The sequence below is a fragment of the Peromyscus maniculatus genome, chromosome 2 (genome assembly GCF_049852395.1).
Source record: "Peromyscus maniculatus bairdii isolate BWxNUB_F1_BW_parent chromosome 2, HU_Pman_BW_mat_3.1, whole genome shotgun sequence".
Lineage (NCBI taxonomy): Eukaryota > Metazoa > Chordata > Mammalia > Rodentia > Cricetidae > Peromyscus > Peromyscus maniculatus.
This window is the reverse complement of record NC_134853.1, coordinates 59453816-59475141: the sequence shown is the minus strand read 5'-3', so window position 1 is coordinate 59475141 and position 21326 is coordinate 59453816. Positions and strand designations below refer to the sequence as shown.

The window sequence follows — 21326 nt, the reverse complement described above, 5'->3', positions numbered from 1 at the left end:
AAGTCTACTGAGACTAGATCTACAAATGTTCCAGAAGCCAGTTCACACCTCATTGCTCTCTGTAGCATGCCACAGGAATTTAAATAGTGAATCTCAAAGCATTACTGTGTCTGTATCTTTTAAAAAATTCCAGCAACAACAACAAGCTCTTACATGGCACTTACCAGATAAAATCAAATTTGAAACCAGATTTAAAAACATACTGTGGTGGTTTGAATAAAACTGACCCACATAGGTCCACAGGGAGCAGCACTATAGAGGTGTGGCCTTGTTGAAGCAGGTGTGGCTTTGTTGGAGGAAGTGTGTCACCGGGGCCTAGGCTTTGAGGTTTCAGAAGTTCAAGCCATGCCCAGTGTGACAATTTACTTCCTGTTGCCTGCAGATCTACATGTAGAACTCTCAGCTCCTTCTCCAGCACCACGTCTGCCTGCAAGCTGCCAGGCTTCCTGCCATGACAATAATAGACCAAAAATCTGAACTGCAATCTAGCCCCACTTCAACGTTTCCTTTATAAAAGTTGCTGTGCTTAGGTGCATCTTCACAGCAATAGAAACCCTAACTAAGACACATACCAATCCTAATTTTTGTCAGTCATTGAACTCCCAATTTCCAGCCCTGCACTAAGTACATCTTCGCTGTTAACTCAGAATTACAGGAATCACTACATATTTCAGAGCTCTGCTTGTGAGACCCAGTTTCTCCAGCTGGTCTTGAGCTTGTCACTTAATCTGTCCAGTTATTCATCTCCTGGCCTAATAATGATGATTTCTAAGTTTCTTTCTGACTCAAAGTCCTTATGTTTCTATTGCCAGGGAAGAAATGTGAATTAAAGACCAGAGAAAGCATCACCAATACAAGGAATGCAATTGAACCTCACTCTTCACTCCTGTGACATAAAAGTGCATGTTGAATGTGGTAGTGGGAAACTACAAGCTCTAAGGTCTGCTGATTCAAGTAGAAATAGTAAGCTATTAATTTTGGCTTCCAGTCTGACCCAACCTTAGGAAAAAAACACAACTAGCATGACAGATTCTTAGTTTAAATCAGTATAGGGATCTGTGGAGTATTTGTGACAGTACCCTCCTCTGGGTCTGATCACTGACCCCTTGCACAGCCATCTGAAGCTGTTTTCCAAATCAAACCTGGGGGAGAGCTGATTTTCAACAACAGGACTCAAGAATCTCCCTGAAAGTTGGACCCTACATCCCAAATGTAGGTGTCCAAAAATACAATGGGGCAAAAAGTTGACAATTTAACCGTTTCCTGTCCTGCCCCTGTCTATCCCTTAGAAGCCCCACGTGGAGCTGGCAAGACTGCACATCCAGAAAATTCCCAGCAAGTGCTCCCCTGCATGCTTTGCAGATCAGTCCCACCTGCAGCCGTGGATCCCCTCTGCCTCATACTTAAAAAAGACCGCAAGGAGTCCAATTTGGATGTTAAGGACAGGCAATTTTGAAACCAAGTCACCTGAAGCGTGGGCAGAGTCTAGCTCTGAACAGCCAAGCCTAAGAAATACAAAAAACCCCGTTAATGTCTTGAAAGGAATGGAGCAAGAGGTCCCAGGTCTCCGGTGGGTGACTAGATTAATAAAGCAACCCAGCCCGGTGACATCAGAAACAGGTGGCTGCAGCACAGACAAAGATGACCATCCACTCATGCTTGCTCAGGGAGAAAAGGACCGGAAGTGGCGCCGGAAGCCCCGCCCTTCCCCCAGGCGCCCCGGACCCCTTCCTGCGAACCCCTTCCCCGCCCCCCACGTGCGCGAGCTTGCTGGGTTCTCGGCCCGGCTCCGGCTCCCGTGGGCCCGGTCTCTCGAACGGGGTGACGCGCGATGACGCCTCAATGGTCGCCAGGCAGGCTGGGCTTCGCAGCGTGGCGTCCGGTGGTGACCGCTGTGCTGTTCGAAGCGCCTCTGCTCCGGAGCCTGGGCTGCGATTGTGCGTTGGGCGGCGGCCGTGAGGCCGAGAAGCATGCGCGCCGGGGGCGCGGGCTGGCCCGCCGGGCTGCTGCTGGCCGTCGTCGCCTGGCTGCTCCTGGTGGGCCCGCGGGCCTCGCGGGCAGCCAATGTCACCGTCGCCGCGGTCCAGGAGCCCGGCGTGGGCCACGAGGGCGAGAGTGACGGCGAGATGGACGAGGACACCGATAACGACACCGAAGTGCCGGAGAACGAGCCCTCGACCGAGGCCGAGGCCCCGGAAGAGGGTGAGGGCAGTGGCTCCTGGCACGTGAGGCCCCCCAAGAGGGCAAGAAGCCCACCCTTTGCTCAGACAAGAACTACCAGTGTCACCTTCCGTAGAGTTCTCTGGCATACACACCAGCCCCGAGTTTACCCACTTTGTGCATCTCTAGCCTTTAAAGTACAAGGTCTAGGGCTCCAGGAAAATAAGCACTATTGAAATTGCTATAGAAAGACGTTCAAGTGTTACTTTGGAGAAGGAAGTCACGTTTTTAAGAAATGAGGTACCCTTCCACCATGGGCAATCACGTGTGTGTGTGTATGTGTGTGTGTGTTCTTGTTGTTTTACTTTTACTCTTCAGTAATCTTCCCCTAGTAGGTTGTTTTTGTTGTTGCATTTTTTAAATTTCCAAAATGCTTGCCATTCTCTTGCTTTCCTGTTCTTGAGATGAGAACTCAAGGGAAGTCAGGATTCCTTTTACTGTGACAGATCGAAATGAACATGCTGACAAAACTGTCCCAAAGCTCCCCTGATCCTGGTGCAGCCCTCAGCACCCTGACAGCAGGCCGTGTGGTGTTTGTCCTTCAAAGGACCGAGGTAGTAGAAAACAGAAGGATCCAAGTACTGACGTCGCTGTCTGATGATGTGTTAACACAAGGACGAGTGAAACAAACCTGTGTTGGTATAAACATTGCTTATACTCCTGGCTCATTAAACAGGAGAACCTTACAAACAGTTGTACATATTCATGAGTAACTCATACGCTGGTAGGTCAGGGGCAAGTTGGCAGACTTCTAAAGGAGGGTGATTGCCTACCCCCGCAAATGGCCCAGCAGACATTGTCTTGATATCTTTGTTTTTCTTCTGTCTTCTCAATCTATACGTAAAGCATGGGTGCTGCACCTGCTATTCTTGTATGTCCTGATGACAGACAGTGACTCTGAGCATCAGAAAGAAATTGACTGTCTGGGGTTATTGGGGATCTAACATTACAGAGACCTCGAAGAGCTCCTTGACTTTGGAAATGGGAGAAAGAAAAGACTATAAAAGAGACTATGTCCTAAGCATTGCTTCTATTCTTTGAACAACTTTAATATTAAACTGGGAAAATTTTAACTGTAAAGTGCCAAATAATGTTGAGGTGAATTTATGGATGTGAGGGATTTATAATCTCTTGCATTCAAATTCAAAAGTTAAGTGCACTTATTCTTGTAGTGCTTCGGTTTCTACATCTGGACTTCAGAGAATTCATGTGTCCTCTGCAATTTTAGATGTCCAGTTTCATACCTAAAAGTGCTTTTTCCTGGGTAGACTAAGAGCCCAGAAACTGTAAACAGAAATGACAGATATATGAACATTTCAGACCTTGGTAAATTTGCATGATCCTTGTAGCCTAGTGGATCTGTAAAAGTTTCTTTTCTTTCTTTCTTTCTTTCTTTCTTTCTTTCTTTCTTTCTTTCTTTCTTTCTTTCTTTCTTTCTTTCTTTCTTTCTTTTTCTTCATCATTTACTGGCTAGTGTATTTTCTTTCTTTCTTTCTTTCTTTTTTTTTTCCTTACTTTAAAGTCTGCTTCCTGATAGTCCACAAAAATAAGGACGGGGCTGGCAAAATACTTTGTGAGAAGCTTCAGTAGAAATTTCAATCTTGAAATGCCCTGATTTTTAGATGCCCTATCTCTGAAGCTACACACACACTCCTAAACTGGGCAAATAATTTGAATGCACCTAAATTCTCAACTGTTAAATGTGAAGCTGGAAGGTAGCCATCGTGTAAATTCAATTGCAGCTTCTCTAATAGAGTCTAGTCCATCAGTATTGTGGGGTTTTTTTGCCCTATTGTCAAAACACAATACTTCTGAAAAATAAGAAAGGCACACATTTCTTTGGAGAGAATGCCGTTTTTGCTGCATAATTGCAAAGCATTTACAGTTTTAGATTTGCAAACAATTGGAAGATTAGTCAACGAGTTTTATTCATGTCAACATCATCTATTTTCTTTGAGTCCCCGCATAGAGACCTGCTGTCATGATTTATCCACTTACAAATCTTGTCAAGTTAATTTGATGTATAAACATGAAAAAGGAAAGAATACTGTCCTTGTGATTTTAGGAAAACAAGATGATTCGGGTTTTTGTAGCAGGATATTTCAGGAGAAAACCCTTCCTCTTGGAAGATATACTGTATGTCCTCTTCATCTTCAAAAAACTCCATGTCTACATAAAAGTTAGAGAAAATCCAGATTATTCATCTGCAATGCCATGTGTTACTGAGGTTTTGATTATGTAACTAATTGTTTTCCCTTTACATTGCTGACTGTCTCTGTTTATCATTGTTTACTAGTTGTAAAAACTTTACCTGTCCATTTTCTCCCTGACTATCATTAACAAAAAACAAACAGTACAAAACAAAAAAAAACCCAGTTGTCAGATCCCAACTTTGTTCATTTCTGGTGAACTCTGCTGACTGTTCACCAGAAATCGACTGCACAGGAGGATACCTCTAGACACTTGTCCCATGTTCCTTAAAGCTAGTGCAGAGCAGTGAATGAAGAGAAGCTGGAGAGATGGAAAGAGATAGTGACCTCAGAGCTTCAGTTTATTTCATAACTGCTCATCTTTCTAGACAATTGCAATCAGTCATCAATTTGTTAATTGTAGTTTTTAAAGTATAGTTGGAAATATTGGTGACCAATGATGAAATAACAATATTTCAAGATAAAAGAAACAACAGAGAATGTTTGATTAACTTATCTCCTCCTTTCTGTGCCTTATATATCTTTTAAAATATAAACATTCTATATCAATATGCTCTTAGGCTTATTAAAAGGTCCAGTAGAAATACATAGTGAATTATAAAATCAGTTTTACTCTATTAAACTACAACTGTGGTTGATCCTGGTGGCATGGGACTGTATCCCAGCTGAGGCTGAGGCAAGAATATTGTAAATTCAAGGCCAAATTGGCATACAAAGTGAATTTAAGCCCCGCACCCCAGCCGGGTAACTTAAAGAAACCTGTCTCATCTGGGGCAGTGGTAGCACATACCCTTAATTCCAGCACTCAGGAAGCAGAGGCAGGCAGATCTCTGTGAGTTTGAGGCCAGCCTGGTCTACAAAAACCTACAAAGCAAATTCCAGGACAACCAGGACTATTACACAAAGAAACCCTGTCTTGAAAAACCAGAAAAGAAAAAAAAAAAGAAAAGAAAAGAAATCTGTCTCAAAAACAAAATGAGGAGCAGAGGAGGATACAGCTCAGGGTGGAACACTCACCTAGCATATTTGAGACCCTAGATTAATACCCAGTAGTGCAATAAAAATAAAGTAAAAAATATGCCCTTTAATCTAAGAAAGAATAAAAGTCTTGAAATGTCAACCTTACAAACTCCCCGCACCCGGAAAAACAGTTTCAGGGTTCTAGTTGTCCCCTGACGGTGTGTGCCGCTAGTCATACTGTGCAGCAGGATGATTGCCACAGGCTGTGCGTGGGCGAGGCTCGGGGACGCTTTAGGAATCCTTACCATATTCTAGCCTCCTTTTGAATTCACTGTTGAGCTCACTGGTGGTTTTTACTTTTTCTTCTCTCATGACACACCACACAGTATTTTTGGACAGTTGAGGTTTCAGCCTATAAGACTTTAATTTCATCTGAGATTTTATTTTGTTAGATTTGGCCGATTTGCCCATTAAATCCAAATATGGTGATATTTTATTTGTACTAAAATTTATTTGTATGTTAATAAATAAAGTTGCCCGGGGGTCAGAGCTATTAGCAAGCCATAGGAAAGCTGGGCAGTGGTGGTGCACGCCTTTAATCCCAGCACTTGGTAGGCAGAGCTAGGTAGGTCTCTGTGTTCAGGGATACAGCCAGCATTAGATACACACGCCTTTAATCTCAGTACCAACCATAGAAGACCTGGAGGTCTGTACAGACAGGCAGTGATGAGGCAGTCATGTGGTTGGGTTTAGAACCAATGAGAAGGCAGAACCGAAAGTCTTTATAAAAATTTTAACACAGGAAGTAGCTCTCTTTCAGAGAGGTAGGACCACCAGAGGAGGAAGGGTAAGGTTTTAGCTCTAAGCTCTGATCTCTTGGCTTTCTTCTTTGCATTGGTTCTCTGTTTCTTATTTAATAAGATGGTTGGTTACATCTACATTCAAACTTATAATCAGGAGTATTTTCAGGACCCCTGATTCAGTCTGCATGTTATCAAGGTTCCTTTTACAGGTTATTAATAAAATGCTGAGGAAGACACAGACCTTTGACACATTATTACTTCTGCATTGACACCAACCAATTAATTAGTACCTGAGGACTTCCTAATGAACTGATGCTAGACTATTTTTCATTTGATACATTGTTACATAATGGGAAACTTTGACAAATGCCACATGGAAGTCCAGATATCTATCACTTTCTTGACCCACCATTGTAGGATTTACAGTTTTATAAAGTGACTGACCCAGTGAAAAGTCAATAGATCATAAATACTGAAGTTGAAAGAATCTTTGGAAAATATCTGGTTCCATCTCCTTGTCCTTCTTTTCCCCCTCTGAGGCAACTCAAGTGAGAAGGAACTACCAATTTTCCCAGAGTAGCAGAGGTAGTGAACAATAGAGCTGACTGACTGATGGTTTGTAAGTGGTCCAGTAGGCATTCTCTTCTACATGTTTTTATGCTCAGGGTCCAGTTTTTAGCTTATGACTCATAATATGCCAACTGAAAGTATTCAAGCATTCCAAGTATTAAAATGTCAATTCAAATTGATCATCATGTTAGTTCAAATCATTTAACAAAGTCAATATTGATTTAAATTACATGTATCATATACCTTCTCTGTATTCACAGTACTGTATTTGATGCTGGCAAATACAGAACAAAGTGTTTGTGAAACTATTAATGTTTTACAATATTGAAAATGGGAAAAATTAGAGTATGAAATTAATAACTGCAAAATGAGTTTGAATTGGGTTAACTACTGGGTCTTTAGTGGGTACACAGTCCTCAGTAGTTTACAGAATGTTTTCATATACCATTTTATTCAATTTTAAATATCAAGTAAGATGGGCTTTGCAATTTTTACAAAGGATTAACTAGGTCTGGCGAAATTGAGTTGCTTCACTCAAATTCAAATTATTTGAGCAAATTAGTGGTGGAAGCAGTGTTTTAGACTTCAAGTTGAATGGGCTTTCTGTGTGATTTGTTCCTTAGAGAACCAGTGCCTTTCAACATTCTCCTTTAGCAGTGCATCGTGTATTTTTTCTGTTGAGATTTGAGTCTTAATCTGTATTTTTGAAGACTTGGTTACATGTTACAGCTATAGGAATGCAGGCTAATGATTGGGGGTGGGGGAAATGTCCTCACATGGTAGCTCATACTTGTAATCTTAGAGAAGCTGAGACAAGAGGACCATTGAGTTCAAGGCCAATCTGTGCTGTGTAGCAAGATCCTGTCCCCCAAATAAACTCCCAAATTACAAAAGGAAAGTCAAAAGAAAATGTGATTGAGAACTAAGACTACTAAGATTCTCAAATAATTAGATACTCAATTACATAATAAGTGTATGGATTATAGATTATCCTGCTGAATAAAACATTGGAATGGATTCTTAGAAACATTGAAATCTGCCATCAAACCTACAAAGTGAATGAATGAAATCTATTTATATTTTTTTAAATTTTGATGTATATTTGGTATGAAGACTTATTTGGGGATGTAAATTGTTTTGTACTATTTTATTTCTTTTTCTTTTCTTATAGAAAATAGAGAATATTTTAAAATGGTTCCTAAAGTTCAAAGACTGTTGTGTGTATGTTGTATTATACTTTTTCAGCTGGGTTTTAATTCACTGTGTATGAGCTAGTAAAAAAAGAAAAGGCTTGTGTTATATATGAGATTCAAAAACCTTGAGTTATTTCTAACTTAATGAATGTCCTTAAAGTGTGAGGCTTCTCTGATTTAGAATGATGATAGCTGTTGTTTGTGTGAGGAGCAACTTTGCCTTCCTGGTTTTAATAGAACATTTAAAAAATCATCTATTGCCCATATGACAATTACTTGTACCTTTCAACCCCCAAGTAAGATGTTTGCCACTTATAAAAGTTTTCATATGGTTAAATAACGTTTTTTAACTTTATGTTTAGTTCAGAACAGAACAATAGTCAAAGAAGTAGAATTTGGAATGTGCACAGTCACATGTGGTAAGTAGCATAGACCAAAGGAATAACCTGTCATGATTTCTACCAAGATAAAATGCCAATTATTTGTGATGTCTGTACTACTTATACTTTCTTCGTCTCTCGTTGCTTTCTATGCCTACTGCTATCATTTACACACAACACTAGGTAATCGCTTCAAAAGGTATATTTTTCAGGTTTGGGGTATTTTTGCATATAAACTGTCTTCACTAAACTAAAATTCTGCTTCACAGATGTTCAAAGATGAGAGATCTTCAGTGCATCTAACAGATGCCTTCCCACACTACTTTGGCAAACTTGCCAAGAAATAGGCTTATTTGCAGTAGACTATTACAAATATTCCATTTCTCTAGCTTGTATTATATTTTGGAGAAAAGAAGTGTTAGCTTGTAAAGTGAATAATGGTGAAAGAACATGACATTATCCATTCCATGAATAGAGAAAAATCTCTAAAGTAGGATTGGGATTCAAGCTACATGTGCTATAAGAGCCCACTGGTTCTTAAACAGCTACCCTAAGTTTGTTATAATTGCTGGGCTAACCCAGACTTTCTAACAACCTAGGGCTATGGGGAGGCCTAAGGATTTGAAGTTCTGATCAATTCACATGGAAGCTGATCTTGCTAGTGCTGGAAGTCCCTTGGTTTCTGTAACCGTTGCTGGGAATCAGCATGATGAGAAGACAGTAGACAATTAACAAATGACATTGTTTATCCTAACTTGGAAACATGACAGTGATGAGATTCTAGTCTGTACACATCTATATCAGACTTCTTTTTTTAGGTCAAAGTTTTGTAAAAGGATTACCCAAACTGACAGTTTTTTATGTGAGTGCTAAAATATACATAACATATAAGTTACTATTTAACCATTTTCAAGTATTGTGGCCGAATACTCCATGAGCATTAGCTGTAGAACATTTTCAATACCCCAAACTAAAACCCCATACCCAGAAGGCAGTAGCTCTTTGCACACCCACACTTCCAGTTCCTGGCTGGCACTTTTTTCTAATTAGCTTAAAATGGAGTTCTAGCCTTGGCTTTGTAGTGACAATCCAAACGACAGGAATCCTTGTGGACCAGCCTGAGCGTGTTCAGTCATCTTTATTGTTGTTGTTGCTGCTTGAGAATTTTCCACAGTAGAGTTCTCTTTATAACAACTCTAGTAATCTTCCAAACTTCCTTCTGATCTTGTGTGGGTCCACTTTCTTAGCCTTCAAAAGTGTAGCATCACCAAGGAACTTGTTGGAAATAGAGGACTGCAGACTTTTTCAAGCCTGGGTCAGAATTTGCACTTTAGAAAGCTCTCTGGGTGACGTGCATGCACTCTTAAGTTTGTGAGCCACCTGTCATTTTCAGCCTTTCCTTTCCGTGGAATGGGCTTATGATTACCACCTTATCAGGGTCTAAAAAGGGGAATCCAGCAGGGAAGCTGGAGGCAGATTTTGCCTAGACTGTTACACAACTCCTAGGACGGGATTAGAAACCAGTGACACTCTAGAATCAGCTAATAATGGTTTGATTTCTTGCTGAAAAATGTGTGACAGTTTTAGAAAGAGTATCTTGTTGAAAATAGAAGTGTAGTTAATAGTTTATCCCATCTCTGCGTAATACAGAGAATTTATCAATACAGAAATTAAAAAGCATATTTTATGGTAAAATATGATTTTGGAATTTCTTCCAGAAACTTTAACCCCAGCCCTGAAAAGTTCCATGATCAAATACATTTGTGCAATCCTATGTATTATATCATATCTGATTTTATAGGTTATAGGAAGAACATTTTTGGTACTCTTAATAGGAAAAATTCTATCAATTTAAAACATGCACAATTACAAATGAGTTCTGATTTCAAAGATATTGAAAAGTAAAAAATTTATATTTTAGTCAATGAAAAATTATGCATGGTAGTATATTTATTAGCATACTAAAAATTTCAAAAAACTTCCATACTGAAGAGATCCTTTTTGCTTTATTGTAACATTTTAAAATGTACATATGAGCATAGAATCTTTTTTCTGATGGGAATAGCAACCTGTATCTTATGAAACTTTCTTGGGGAACCACTGTTTTAAGAAATAACTAGAGTAGCTAACCTACAAAAGCTCTACATGTACTCATACAGAATTTAGGGATGTAATTTCCAAAATTAAGAGAACAGTCTCACAACAAAACTAAACTAAAGAAAATACAGACTTGAATGGGAAGAACAACCCTTTGCAGTTACTTTTATTTGAATATTTACTCATTCCTTTAACTAAAGGTGTTGGTATCAGAGAAGTTATTTTAACCAATGGATGCCCTGGAGGTGAATCCAAGTGTATTGTTCGTGTGGAAGAATGCCGTGGACCTGTTGACTGTGGTTGTGAGTTGAATTCCTATTATCTGAAGGAGGGTTTATGCTGGGGAAATATCTTTAACCTCAACCTACTGCTGAATACAAGGAGACAATCAACTGATAAAAAGAAATAATAAAAAACGAAATACCCCTTCTCCAGACAGTCAGAGATCTAAGTAGCCTGACTTGATTTACATTCAGTGATGTGGAGAGTCTGTGATAGGCTGGAGCTTCACTGTGCCCTGGAGTGAAACACTTCTGATATTGTGGCCATGACATTTTATCTGTAGATTGATAACCTTAAATTTGGAACTTGGAGCTGTTTGTATCAAATTACGCTTTTCTGGCATTTCAGTGTCTCTAAATGAGGTTTCATAACCCTAAATTAGAAGCCATGGGCAGATCACCAGGTTCAGAGTAACATGTCACTAAGTGGTATGCCTTTCCCTCTTCCGCACTTTTTCTGCATTCCAATGAAGAGCCCTGGTGTCTCCTCACCTGGTTCTTTTGGTGACCTTTTTATAATCAGACTCCAAATTACGAGATTCAGTGTCCTTGGCATCTAATTGACTTCTGAGGGTGGCTTTTTACAACAGTGTGGCATATGAGGAAGGGTCCTCAGACAATACAGAGTTTTCCTTACAGTAGTGTTATTTTCCACTGTAGGGAGATAGGGCCTGAGACCTGGACTCTAGCCTGGCCCTTTGTTGTCTTCTCTGGGCCTTCAGGAGATCTCATAACTTTGGATCTGCTTATTTGACTGGAGAGATTAGAAATTTGGCTTGTCATAACCAGTCTAACTAACCCTCGTATTATGTATAATACATATGGATGTGGATATATGTGTATAATATATGCTCAATGTCTTGATAGTGCTGTCTCCTGGTTGATGAAATAATTAAATTATTGGTTGATGATATAATTAAAAATTGTTGATTAAAAAAGGAATATAGCCAGATAAATCAATATTCTGCCCATTGGTACTTGTCTATTTATTTTCCTTTTTTCCCCCCAGGGGGAAAACCAGTTTCTGAGAGTCTTGAAAGTGTTAGACTGTCATGTGTTCATATATCTCCTGAAAATCGTTTCAGATATATGTGGAAGCTTCTAAAGGCAGACCAAGTAAGTAAATACTGTGTATAATCGGGTGTTTTTAGTGGCTGATAACATTTGATACCTAGATCTGATGTTTTAAGAAAGCAGTTTGAAAAATGGTGTTAAACATCATACAACTTTATTGTATTATTGGAATTAAATTTTTGTCAGACTAAAAGTATATGTCTTAGGGTCATGTATAATCATAACTTAAATTCACACATTTTATGATGTATTTTGTTTTGGCATCAAAATTCTTACTGGTTTATATAAGCATGGCATGAAAAATAATAGTTAACATTAATTAAAGGTGTTATAAATGCCAGATATCAACTGAGTGATAAGAGTTCATTTAAATGACATAAAACAACCTTATGAACGTAAAAAATATATAAAAGGTGAAAGATTTATACGATCTGAAGAGAAACTTGGAAAACAACAACAAATAATAATTGTGTCATTTTACAGATGAATAATTGAGTTATAGAAAGTGTCTTAGTTTGCTTTTCTTCCACTTTGAAAAACACTGACCAAAACCAAACTGGGAAGGAAATAGTTCCCAGTTCATCACTGAGGGAAGCCAGTGCAGGAGCCTGCGCAGAACCTCGGAAATTTGCTTTCCACGACTTGCTCAGCCTACTTTCTAATACATCCCAAGACTACCCCCTGCCCAGGAGTGACATTACCCACAGTGCTCTGGACCCTCCCACATCAATCATTAATCAAGAAAAGGTTCCACAGACTTGCAGACAGGCCAGTTCATAGAGGCATTTTCTCAACTGAGGTTCCCTTTTCCAGATGGCCCTAACTTGTGTAAAGTTGACAAAATTAGCACAGAATGTACTGTCTGTAGTCAACAGGGTTGAGAGTTGAAGTCTAGATTATCTGATTCTAAGTCGTATATGTACAGTTAACTACATACTAGGCTAGGCGAGTGAGCAATTCTCCTTTTGATAGAGGGATGTCCCCTTATGCTGTCACCTATTGTGTTTGCCAATGATCCAACCAGTCCTGCTTGTCTTTCACTGTCTCCATTTGCAATCAGTGAACCCAGTCAAGACTGTTCATATGTTTTGTTTTTGTTTTTTGTTTTGTTTTTAATAGCAACCTGTTATACTTGCAAATGATTCAGCAGTCCTAGAAGTACAAAGAGAACTTCATCCCATGGCTTTCGAGTGTGACACCCTGGATAATAATGAAATAATAGCGTCTGTTAAGTTCACAGTCTATACAACAAATGGTAATTATCCAGCAGTGTTTTGGTTTGCTCATATCTCAAACTTATTCTCAGGAAACTGCCTAATGGACTTTTTAAAATACAAATTTCTACCAGCTGTACCCCAGAGCTTCTGATTCAGTAGATCTGTATGGAGCTGGCCCATGAATTTTCAAATGAAGCTGTTCCTTTAAAAGCCAGTCCTGGGCACTGGCTCCTCTTCCAGAAGTCCTGTGTGCAATCCGCTGTACTCCTGTGGTGGCTCACAACAGTCTCTAATGAGATGTGATTCCCTCTTCCAGTGTGCTGACATACATGCAAGCAAAGTACCCATATACATAATTAAATGAATCTTTAAACCAAAAGAGTTGACCTTAAAAAAACAAAACTCAGACCTTCAACTTGAAATATATTGGTGCATTTATTTCCACCATAAAAGTGAAGATAGACAAATGGATTGTCATGCGTGATTGCAGAAAAAATATAGCTAAGACTAGTAAAATCAGAGCATTTCTCTTAAAAAGTTATCCATTAGAGGGCCGGGCAGTGGTGGCCCAACTTTAATTCCAGCACTTGAGAGGTAGAGGCAGGCAGATCTTTGTGAGTTCAAGGCCAGCCTGGTCTACAGAGCGCGATCCAGGAAAGGCGCAAAGCCACACAGAGAAACCCTGTCTCGAAAAACAAAACAAAACAAAACAAAAAACCAAAAAAAAAAAAACAACAACAACAACAAAAAAGAAGTTATCCATTTGAAGTAAGTGTGTGTGTGTGTGTGTGTGTGTGTGTGTGTGTTTTGAGACTGGGTTTCTCTAGGTAGCCCTGGCTGTCCTGGACCTCACTATATAGACAGGGCTGGCCTAGAGCTCATCTGCCTGTCTATGCCTCCAGAGTGCTGGAATTAAAGGTGTGTGCATCAAGACTGGCTTTGGATTATATTTTGATTGTTTAGTATTAAAGTTTTTGATCTAGCCTTGAACATGGCTTTACATATTAGAAATTGTTTCTCCTGAGAAATAAAATCTATATCCATGTTCATTAAGTTTAACCTGTGGCATCCACTGTGTCCAGGTAACTATTTCCTTGGGGTTAGTTGCTTTTAACTATATTTAATGTTGCTATCTCTGTTGGTTGGAGTATCTTGTCACAAGTCCCTTTGAGAACTCACTTGTGTTAAGATTCTCTAGAGGAACAGAACTGATAGAATGAATAGTAAAGGGGGGACTTAGTAAGAATGGTTTACAGGCTGTGGTTCCGGGAGTTCAACAATGGCTGTTTCCCTGTGGAAGGCCAAGAATCCAGTAGTTGTTCAGCCCATAAAGCTGGATGCCTCAGTTGATCTTCTGACTAAATAGGAGCCTCAAAGAAGTAGAGTCTAGTGCCAGCAAAGACCTGCCCCAGCAGCAGGATAGATGAACTTGCCAACAAGAGAGAGGACAAGCAGGCAAAAGCAGAAGCTTCCCTCTTCTGTGTCATTTTATGTGAGCTGCTACTAGAAGGTGTGGCCCAGACTTAAGAGGAGTCTTTCCCCCTCAGATGATCCAATCAAGAAAAATCCCTCACAGGTGTGCCAGCTGCTTGGGTTTTAGTTGATTCCAGAGGTAGTCAGTTGACAACCAAATTAGCCATCAAATTATTAAAGATTCTAGAGCTCTTATTCTCAGAGAACTGTCTTTATATATAAGCCTTCTAGAAGAGATAGGTAACTTTAAGGGGGGTCTGTGCTTTTCTTGAAGCTATTTTGGTTTAAAAAACTTTTGTTGCATTCTGGAGAACCAGGCTATGCAATGTCCTTTACTGAAATGAAACTAAGCTACAAAAGATTTTGGAGAGGGTTTAAAAATGAATGTTTACTAGTTAAACTTTCTTGACATGTTTTTAGATGGCAATTTGCAAAACATCTTCAAGGTAAAAGCTAATAACCACTATGTTGAGACATCATCAAAAAGATAATTTCATTAGCAAGTAACTATTAAGAAAAGCACAAGAAGATTGGACGACTGGAGGACCATCAAGCTTTATAAACATTCTCAACCTGCCGTAGATGATGATGCTATAGGTGTCTGGCCATTTGTGGACTTAGTCCTCACTCTCTGGCCCCTAAATAGTAGTTAGCAATTTTCACAAGTAGAAAGGAACATTTGTCTGCTAATGTGTAAGCTAAGGGTTAGAGCAAGACACTAAATCCTTGTCCTCTATTGAGAGAAGGTTGACTTTTGTCTCGTAGCAGCCCTTGGATGGAGAGCCCACTCTTCCACTTAGTCCATGCACACTTAAACAACAAAATACCTTCAGAATATTTCAGGACCCATTAGTTTCTCTGAAAAATGGCAAGTTGCTCACCAGTGCAACAGACCTTTTTGCTTGTTCAGACATGGAACAAATATTACAAATATCCATACCCTACAGTATTAGAATGAACTAAATATGTAACAGAAATGTTTTTAGGATAAATGGAGCTAATGGAAAGTTCTACCAGATATAGTGACATATGCCTTTAATCCCAGCACTTGAGGATCCCAACATAGAGACAAGTAAATATCTGTGAGTGCCAGGCCAGTCTGGTCTACATGATAACTTCCTGGACAGCTAGGGCTATATAGAGAAACACCATCTCAGAGAGAGAGGGGGGGGGAAATTCCCATTCCTATTTTTTTCTTTCTCATTTCTGTATCATGTTTTCACTCACAATTATTGCCTTTTGCAATATGGCATTGTTTTGGGATTTAATTGTGTGCCTCTAAAAGATACATTGATGTCCTAAGTTCTTAGTACTTAGATTGTAGATACACTTGAAAAAGGGGTCGTTGAAGATGTAATCAGTTAAGATGAGATTGTGATTGGTGTCCACATAAAGAGAACTTTGGGCAGTGGAAGGAGAAAGGAAAGAAGAAAAAGAAGGAGGATTAATAGAAGAGAGGCGGGAATAAAAGAAGAAGGAGGAAGAGGAATGAGAAGGAGGCAGGGTGGGGGACAGGCACACGGGAGCAGACCCAGACTGAGTCTACCAGAAGCTGAGGAGGTAGCACAGGGCCCCCCCCCCCAGCCTTCACAAGACTCATTGAGCCCCACCAATCCCGCCAGTGGTTTTATTATTTATAGCTTCCAGAATAGGAAGCAAATTTATGCTGTTGACAAGTCACCCCATTTATGGTAGTGATAAGAAATAATATATGCATAAGCTATATTTACCTAAACATGAAGTATTGAAATTCAACCCATTTTTCACTAATTTTAATTTCATTTAAAAATTTTAAGAGTAAATTCAGCCTTCTTCAAAAAATTAGATATACAAGTAGTCCCCATGGTCCTTGCTGCTCTCCTCAGGGATGTAATCCCCACACTCTTTACTCTCCATTCTCTCTTGGCTGACATTGGGTGCTAGTGAATAAAACAAGCTAATTTTGCATTTCTCTTCAGAACCTAATCCTAAACATTGTCTCAATGTTTTAAAAACCTCCTACTTTGTACAAATCTGAAATCATTAAAATTTTTCTTAATCTGACAACATTGGAATAAATATATAAATGCACCTTTGTAATTGTGCTTAGAACTGTTTAAAGGGAGATCACCAAATTGCATTTATACTATATGACTACTGAGAAAAGCTGGCTATAATCCATGGCATTAAGAGGATAAGAACAAATCCAGGAGACTGATATGCAGGAGACCACTTCTCATGGAGGGGTAAATTAAATGTTAGTGTACATTTAATGTAGTAAATTAAAATGTTAAAATAGTCCGCTCATAGTTTACACAAATAATTAAACCTCCCTGGTCCTTGTTTTACTTACCTGTATAATATAGTATTTAGGTGGATAGCCCTTTCCTATGGATTATTTTTGTGTGCTTTTAGAATTTGGGGAATAAAAAAAAACCATAGGGAAGCTAGCAATTCACAAAATATATACACAGGTATAAGCTGTTTCTTCACCAGTTTACAGTATAGTGATGCTATCACACTGCTGTAGACCAGCTCTCCTTACTAGTTTATAGTGTAGTGATGCTGTCACACTGCTGTAGACCAGCTCTCTTCACCAGTTTACCGTATAGTAATGCTGTCACACTGCTGTAGACTAGCTCTCTTTGCCAGTTTACAGTACAGTGATGCTATCACACATGCTCTAGACTAGCTCTCTTCACCAGTTTATAGTGTAGTGATGCTAACACACATGCTATAGACTAGCTCTATAGTGATGCTGTCATACACACTGTAGAGCAGCTGTCTTCACCAGTTTACAGTATAGTGATGCTATCACGCTGCTTTAGACCAGCTCTCCTTACTAGTTTATAGTATAGTGATGCTATCACACATGCTGTAGACCGGCTTTGCCTTCTTAACAACCTTATTTGCAGAAAGGAAATGCCTGACCTGGGAGAAGTGTGTGAATATTGTATGAGAATAATGAGTGTCAATCCCAATCTTATATTTAAAACACCAGAGCTATATCATAATCCTAAGCATATATAATTTAAGTCTGTAAAGCTTTAAAGAGGAAATGGGAGAAGCTCCTCATGATTCAGTAATAGGCAAGGTTTCTTAGCCATGACTCAGAAAAGTCACCATAAAAAGTAACATTGAGTAAATCACACTGTGTCAAAAGTAAAAAAACTTCAGCTTACCAAAATAAGCCACTTGGAAAATGAATAGCCGGGCTGAAATCTGAGAGAAATCCAAGAAACAATAGCTAGGATAGCGAGGTTGAAAATGTGCTCTCTCAGTTTGTTAGGAAACTAAGTACACCCCGACCTATTGCCAGCACAGACTCTTTTATTTATCTCAGAGAAGGGAAACCATAGCTCCATATAATGACATTTACACAGTGGTCCATTTAGATAGCCATTCCCCACTGATTTTCCAGTAGCAGTCATCTTATGTGTCGCTCTACTTTTAGAACTGCAAATGAGAAGAACAACCAGACCAGACACTGATGCAGTCTTAGTTTTTGTGCTGACCATAGGAGTCATTATCTGCATATTTGTGATCTTCGTATTGATCTTCATCATCATAAATTGGTAGGTGAATAGCTGGGGTGCACTTTAACCTTTGATTGACATCTTCCTCAATCCTGATCCATTTGCAGTGAAGCCCAGATCGGTGCCCCACGGTGTCTCCTCAATGTATCTTGATGCTATCTTCTTTCAGGCTACCCCATCTTGTATATGGATGCCTTTAAACGCAACAACCTGACATACTTTGCAGCCATGGGAGAACTTTCAGATGTACTTTTTATAGTTTTACAAGGCAATTGTTTAAAAAGAAAAAAAAAAGATTCCTTTTGTCACTTAACCATAGCTCTCACTGCTTTAAAACTTGGCCGTTGAAACCTCCCAGTTCACTTAAATGAAAAAAAAAAAAAAAGCCTGTATATGTATTACATCCAGCAAATCTGAGGGTGCATCAGTCACAGTGTAGATGGATTATTCTAAGAGGAGCTGAACTGTGAATAAAAGGCACTTCTATACAATGGAGATGTAAGCATCCACCTCATTTAGTTTTTTTTTTTCTTTATGACTGTGGCCTTTGTGTTTTGCTTTTGTTTTTCTGCCAGGGCTGCAGTCAAATCATTCTGGGGGGCGAAAGCTTCAAGTACCGAGATACATTCTGAGATGAGTTCTATGAGGTACAAAGACTCGACTTCTCTTGACCAATCGCCAACAGATATAGCTGCACGTGAAGAAGATGCTTTAAGTGAATGGAATGAATGATGTGTGGATGACAAATGAGAAACCAAAGACAATTAGAGAATATCAGATTCATTATTATAAAAATAAAATATATTTGAAAACTAAAATACTTCAATGATGTTGGATTGAATTTACTTCGATGGTGGTAATGCAGTGTGGGGACAGAGCTGTTTATTCAGTCCAGCTCTTAGTACAATTGACAAATTCTCTTTTAATTAGTTCTTGGTATTTACTGCTTCAGATGATAGCTTGAGGTTACTTATGTAGATGTATATAGAAATAGTTTCTGATCTTCACTTGTGAGGTCATTTGCCATTCGCCTTTTCTGTCCTAAATAAGAAAACTATAATACTGAAGTTTCTTTGGAAAGTAAGCTTTCTCCTACTTGGGAGAACTGGGTTGAATCAGTAAAGTAAATCATACTTCATAGTCTGCAGGGTGTATAATATACAAAATAACATTTGTAAAACATGAAGCAGTGGTAAAACAAAGCCTTGGTGACTACTGTGTGTTAAGCACTGCTCAAAGCAGTTTATTATGTACCTTGCTTGTGTTTGTGTAGAGGAAATACAGATGGAAGAACTAAACAAAGACTTGGAGGTAGCTGAGAAAATGACATGAATTTAGTCATTTGTATTTCTTCCAGATCGCTTCTCGGCCTTGTGGCTAAGATCAAGTGTATTTCTTCCAGAAGCAGTGACTTAGAGACTCTATAATGACCACTAACAAGTACCTTATGTGCTCAGGTGACATATAGAAAGAACACAATCATCTTGTGTTGTACCACTGTGACACAATGCAGCTAGCTAAGCAATCAAGATGTTAAAGCATTAAGAATTATACTCAGTAGTCTTTTCCAGCAATGTTTTTAAGACTATACTTCATTTTTCTCTGTTTAGATGAATTCTATGCTAACTTCATTGCTTTATTTTAGGGTTTATGATATCCACTGGGCAGAAGACATTATAAATGGGCATGTATGGCACACCTTGCTCTGACAGACAGAAAAGGGGTATTATAAAGTTACCCTGTTTATTTCTGTTCCATGACAGTTTTAGCTGAAAGAAGAAAGGATCAACTAGTTAGAAAATGATTTTTGTCTGTTGTGGGAATTCCATTGGAGACCTTAAGTGAAAAGAGATTGTTTTCATATAATCTCCTAAAAGACAATTTTGTAACACCTATCTCAGACAAATGTTAAACAACAATCAGCCTTCCAGTTCTTATTTCTAAGTATGTATGGTCTTAACACCTTAAGTAAGGAGGCTAAAAATTGTTGAGTAGTAATTATATAAATCCTTGTTTTTAAAGCCAGAATGGCAGTGAGTTCCAACTTTATTTCCACAGCCATTAGAGTTCAGTTATTGAATAAGACTAGTTGTGCAAAGGGCTATTCTTGGGCTACTTCTCACTGCTTACCTCTGGCATGTGCTGGGACAGTACTTCTTAGCTCTTTTGGTGGGTAGGGCCATGTGCCTAGTGCTGACCAGTAAGTCGTTAGCCCACATTCCAAAGTTCTGGGTTGTCCTGAGGCTGGCACACTGACATGTGAAAACATTTGGAACTCGGATGGCTTGGGTTCCAGAGAGAGGACTGTATGACACAGGATCTTTAGTCAGCCAACAGTAGATAGCATACATTATACCTCACTATTTTAAGCCATGGAGATTTACAAGTTATTTGATACAGTAGTTAATACTAAAACTATTCAAATTGACATATGTCTTTACTTTAAAATAAGTTGAACTTTTTTTTACTCAGGACTTAGCAAGCTTTCAGTGTGCTGCATAACCCGTGACTCTCCAATGAGGGCATGAGTGAACTATTTCCTCAATATATGGACCAAAAATGAAACCATGAATATATGTAGAGGGTACTGCTCACTTTCAAGCAAAACTGTCCTGAAAGGTTTGCATGTGATGAGCCAGGGCTCAGCACAGAAAATCATCAGAAGGCTTTGACAATAGTAGCACTTTCTGTATATCTACAGTGTTAACGGCCACTGTTGTGTTTTGAATGAAAAATGTTGAAAAAATCCACCAAGATGAAGTCTCGATTCTGAACGTGTATGCTCCAAATACAAAGGTACCCACATTCATAAAAGAAACATTACTAAAGCTTAAATCACACATCAAACCACTATTTTAACATACTACTCTCACCAAAAGACAGATGTACCAGACTGAAACTTAACAAAGAAATAAAGGACTTCACTGATGTTATGACTCAAATGGACTTAGTTGATATCTACAGAACATTCTACCCTAACACAAAAGAATAATATACCTTCTCAGCACCCCATGGAACCTTCTCAAAAATTGACCACATGCTTGGTCACAAAGCAAATCTCAACAGATACAAAAACATTGGAATAACCTGCTGTGTCTTATTAGACCACCATGCCTTAAAGTTAGCTTACAACAACAACAAAAATTATAGAAAGCCTACAATCTCATGGAAACTGAATAATGCCCATGTGAAACACCAATGGGTCAAGGAAGAAATAAATTAAAAATTTCCTAGAATTCAATGAAAACAAATGTACAACATACCCAAACTTATGGGACACTATGAAAGCAGTGCTAAGAGGAAAATTCATAGCTTTAAATGCACACATAAAGA

The 21326-nt window shown here is 39.0% G+C and overlaps 1 protein-coding gene across 2 annotated transcripts; it reads left to right on the top strand.

Moving 5' to 3' along the window:
• Positions 1–1850: 1850 nt before the first annotated feature.
• On the top strand, positions 1851–18811 carry Spaca1 (sperm acrosome associated 1). 2 transcript variants are annotated; one of them, XM_015994205.3, is made up of 7 exons: positions 1851–2202; positions 8319–8375; positions 10634–10735; positions 11724–11830; positions 12908–13043; positions 17912–18032; positions 18577–18811. In XM_015994205.3, exons 1-7 carry the CDS (start codon positions 1971–1973, stop codon positions 18623–18625), a joined length of 804 nt encoding a protein of 267 aa, XP_015849691.1. In that variant the 5' UTR covers positions 1851–1970; the 3' UTR covers positions 18626–18811. The 2 variants fall into 2 exon arrangements, with proteins under 2 accessions (XP_015849691.1, XP_006975368.2); XM_006975306.4 differs by having other exon boundaries at positions 1854–2202; positions 18569–18811.
• Positions 18812–21326: the final 2515 nt, after the last annotated feature.